A 5,008-nucleotide genomic window follows, 5' to 3' on the forward strand; every position below is an offset into this window, starting at 1 on the left:
ACTAGCATTAAAATTGTACTCTTCTCTCTCATCTCCATTCTCTTCTTCCACTTCCACCACTTTTTTTTCCTTTTTCATTTGTAGGTGCAGGTGCAGTTGCTGCTTTGTTTATCTGTGTTTGACTCCTTGTGTTTTTTAAAGGTTTACCAGCCCCAATTGCCTCAACAACATCAAACCAATTCAAATCATCATCATTATCAAAAACCCAATAACCACTCATTGCTATCATCAATATCATTTAAAGCAATAGGATCAATCACATCATGACACTCAAAGCGATCTAGAAGAGCTTGGTTATACTTAACATAAACCAAGTCTTGAAGCTTTTGGTGCTCAAGCCTACTTCTCTTCTTTGAGTGAATCTATAATAATTTAAAAAACATGAATGTTAGTTACTTAGTTTCAATTTCAGCTTCTAATGTTTCATAATCAAATTAAAAATGTTCACTTTCATATAATACTTAATAGATTAAGTGATTAACTTACATGCTCAAAGGTACTCCAGTTACGCTTACATCTCGATGTGCTACAAGTCAAACTTAGAACTTTAATGACAATGGTTTGCAAGTGTGGTGTTTTCCCTCCATACAATTTTCACCACTCAGCTGTAAAATGCAATTCATATGCATTAGCATTTACACAGATTATTAATTAATCATTCAAATTTATAAGTGAACTTTCCCACTTACTAGGCGATATTTCAGTCCTTGCTTTCATTGCTACAGTCATACCAAACCTCTCTCCAGCCCTTTTATACACTAGCAATTGTATGTGAACTTCAACTACAAAATTATCATCTTCACTAAGCCTATCAATACATTTGTAGAGGTCATCCACCACTTCATTATCATTGTCAATGTTTGGATTGGTGTAAAAGAACTTCGGATTTAAATAATAACCCGCTGCATGCAAAGGGTGGTGAAGTTGGCAATCCCATCGTTTATCAATGATTGCAAGGATATCCTTATATTTTCCTCCATTGCTTCATAAACGAAACTCATCGCGAAGTTTTTTTTTTTCATTATCCACCAACCTCAACACACTTACAAAAGGCTAGGGCCTTTAAAGTGTAGACAGTATCATTCCAAAATGATGGCATAAGAACAACATTTGTTACTTTTTCCCTTTGGGCTCTTTAGCTGCCTTAGACTTCAACCATTCATCCGAAGTAAACATCCTTCTAAGATTGGCCTTTTGCTTATGCAATCTTTGCAAAGTTAAGAAAGTGATAGCAAATCTTGTAACACTGTGTCTCACCAATTCAGTTTTTTTTTTTTTGTGAATTTTCTCATGGTGTTCAAAGCCAATGTATAATTGTAAATGTAACCTACAAGCTTGATGCCTCTTTGTATAACCCTTTTTACTTTTGGGATCTTTTCAATATCTTCTAGTATCAAGTCAAGACAATGTGCAGCACATGGAGTCCAAAATATTTTTGGTCTCATCACTTGTAAAATTTTACCTAAAAAGACCAAAATCAATAAACCTGTAGGAGTAGTGTAACAATTAAAAGTTATAACTAAAATAAAAAACTTCATTAAGCATGATTGAATTTTCACCTATCAACACATAATTACTCCCATTGTCCATCACCACTTGAATAACATTCTTTTCTCCAATCTCCCCAACAAAGCTATCCAAAAGCTCAAAGATCTTCTGACCAGTCTTCATGTATTTAGAAGCATCCACAGTCCTCACAAACTGTGTTCCCAATGAACAATTTGCCAAAAAAATTAATCAAAGTTCTATTCTTCCTATCTGTCCAACCATCTGACATAATTGAACATCCATATTTGATTCGCTCCTCCTCATGGCCCATCAATAAGCCCTTTGTGTATTCCAACTCTTTTTTAAGGAGTGGAACTCTCAATTCATGATAGCTTGGAGGCTTTAAATGAGGACCATAGGTTCCAATCGCCTAAATCATCAACTTGAAACTTTTTGATTTAGCAACATTGAATGTTATTCCATTCCTAAAAAAGAAACGAGCAATGTACTGAACCGCCCTGTCTCTTGATGCCTTGTTATAAGACTCATTTACACTTGTTTGTCTCATGATTTTTCCCAATTTGATACTTTCTTCAGATTGTTTGGAGAACAAAAAATCAAGAGGGCCTTTTTTATTTGTAGTCCTCTTCTTGGAAGCAATTGAGGAAGCTTCATTTGATGTTGGAGGCCTTTTTCCACTTTTAAGTCTTGCAATCTCTTGGATCCCATCTTCCTCTCCGTCGTCTTCTTCTTGCATTGCCTCCGTGTATGCTGCAGTTTCAATTATTTTCTTCTTATAAGCATAAATCATTTCTAATTTAACATCCTTCGATACTTTCTTACAAGAATCCACATCTTCTTTTATTTGAAGTTGATGTCTTCTGGCTCTAGAAATTCCTCCAATAGACGTTTTTTGGCAAAAATCACATGTCACACTCTTCTTGTTATTTTTATCCTTTAAGTTGTTCCAATTCCAAAAGACATCTACCTTATCACCCGTAGGCTTGAACATTCCAGTTGAAGACCCATCTAAATTGGTATTCTTTTGTTGATCAGAGGATGCCATGGTTTTGCTTTTGCTAGGCAATAAGCAGTAAGCACAAATTATTCAAAACCAGAAGTCCTTAACTAGGGTCGCCAGAACAGAAGTCGTCGCTAGAACGGAACAGAGTTGGAACGAAGGATGCAGGCGTCGCAAATGTGCAGAACAGCAACAGCGCTAGGGTTGAAGATGATGGAGCCCCGATCGTGAGAGTCTTCGCAGAAGCTTATAGGAAAAATTCAAAAAACCTAAAATACCCTCACTTACCCTCATTAAGTGAGGGTATTTTCGAAAATTCCAGTGCTTCGAAGTAGCGGCACGAATAGGGGCCGCTCCGCTCCGCCGCTATTGACTACATAGCCTCAAGGTAAGGAATACTGCTTCAACAACAGGGTAAAAATGTGTAAGGGATCTTGGTTGAACAATTATGACAATTCAACCAACAATGTCACTCTCACACTAGTAACTTTAAACTTGATGCATACATCTACCCTATCTTGTCCTGAAGTATTGATCACTTGGTCATCAGGTAGAGGCACATGAAGGTCTTTATATCTCTAACAGTTTTTACTTACAAAATCAATCAAGAAATCGTCATGTGGACAGAACTATATATTCACCAATAATTCATAGCATACACACCAAAAGGTACATAGCAGGTAGCTAGGTACCTTTGTACTAATGAATCTGCCGAAAACCTCTCCAGCATAGCTAAAGAGCAATGCAATAAAAATTTGTAATGTTAATACCAGAGAAGATATTTCAACTGCCCACCTATATGAAAATACTTAATCTCAAGAGAATAAATTCGTCATTACATGGACAACAACTTGTAATTTTCCAGCAGCTCATAATTCACAAAGTTCTTAACATGAAACAGATCCACCCTTGTGACATCCAGAAACAATCTTTTCATTGTTTCCTTTCCTTTGCAAAAGGTACAAACTTTAAATTTCAAAAATATATTGCTACAGAGAAGATTTTGACCCGAAATAAAAGTTTTCAAAGCATGACCATAAAGAGTTTTTATGAATTATGAGCCAATGAAAAGAAACCTCAATAACGTGAATTATCAAACACCCATGGCTCATGTAAAAACAGTTCTCGGCCATTCATTTGGACAGTTCCTGCTGCAATATCTTCAGCACGCTTCCTGGATACTTCAGCTTTTCTGGCTGATACTGCAGCGTCCTGAAAAAAAGGAGTACACATACTATCAATTTAGTGACTATATCAGATTAAATTGATAATTCCCTGCACTAGAATAAAGTTTCTCAAAAAATTTGCATAAAAGTGCTTCAATCTGCTTGACTGAAACCTTCATCTGAGAAGCTCAACAAATTGCTTGCAATATTATTCCTATTTATAGATAACTAGGCCATCCAATTAATCAAACTCTGATTTCAAGTTTCCACTTTTCAACCAACGTGAAGAAATTATTTGCAGTCAAGTAACTTCACTTTAAAAAATTGCATATAAATAAATCCACCCAGCCTCTCACATGATAAAAAGTTATAGAAAAAATTAAACAGTAGAAGCATGAAGCCCTATTGTTTATTCCTTATTGAATACATACATACTCTTGGTTCTTTGTCTTTCCATTTTCTTCTCATAGGTAATTATCAAATGTAAACACGCGCTGCAGAAAACATTATCTCATTTGCATCCTTCTTCTCTTAAGGGAGACAAGGAGCTACTTGAACTAAAATTAATAGCATCTAACCATGGTTTTAAATTGCAGTTGGCAACTGCAATTGTGGCCGCAACAGCCAGAACATTAAAGTTTTTCAAGTCACCGCAATTGCACCCGCATTTTTCCACAATTTCCCGCAACGTAAAGGTTTTCTAACTCACCGCAACCGCAATTTAAAACCATGCATCTAACCAATCTAGGTAGCCATCATGAACACCAATATGTTCAATTAGAGTAGCTAAACCAATTTTACATTCTTAGCGTTCAAACAACAATAAAAGTAAATTATAAGATGAAAAAATAACATATAAGATGAAAGTCTTTTTTTTGTCAATTCTAAACTTCATTACAATCATAATTTTGAATAATCTCTTTTTAAAAAAACAAAAATTACATAACCAACTCATCAAATTGTTAGAGAAAAAAATTCATAAAATTCGGAATCGCAATATCAAGTAACAACCTATCTATGATGTAAAGGAATACAAAATAGAAGAAAACAGAATTCGAAAATCAGCAAACAGGGAAAGAAAGAAAAACCCTAATCATGGAATTGGGAAAGTGGGAGATAATAAAAGAGACCTTGTGGCGTTTCCATGAGAGGAACTGTTCCTGTGAGAGAGCAGCCTTTGGCCTCTCTTGTGCTGGCTTTTCCTGTGATGATTCAGTTTCAGCTCCCATCGTTTTTCGTTATTACCGAACAAAGCACACCAGATACTTTAGGGAAGGGTAAACGACGAACCCCTGCAACTACAGGGCCTCTCAACGATGTTGTGTGGTTGAAC

At 35.8% G+C, this 5,008-nt stretch overlaps 1 protein-coding gene across 1 annotated transcript; it reads right to left on the bottom strand.

Annotated features, from left to right (window-relative positions):
* Nucleotides 1-3,238: 3,238 nt before the first annotated feature.
* LOC114380985 (zinc finger CCCH domain-containing protein 15 homolog) lies at nt 3,239-5,008 on the bottom strand. The gene is made up of 2 exons (XM_028340144.1): nt 4,806-5,008; nt 3,239-3,721 (listed from the first exon to the last, which is right to left on the bottom strand). Exons 1-2 carry the CDS (start codon nt 4,902-4,904, stop codon nt 3,587-3,589), a joined length of 234 nt encoding a protein of 77 aa, XP_028195945.1. The 5' UTR covers nt 4,905-5,008; the 3' UTR covers nt 3,239-3,586.

The sequence above is a fragment of the Glycine soja genome, chromosome 13, assembly GCF_004193775.1.
Source record: "Glycine soja cultivar W05 chromosome 13, ASM419377v2, whole genome shotgun sequence".
In the NCBI taxonomy this organism is placed as follows: Eukaryota; Viridiplantae; Streptophyta; class Magnoliopsida; order Fabales; family Fabaceae; genus Glycine; species Glycine soja.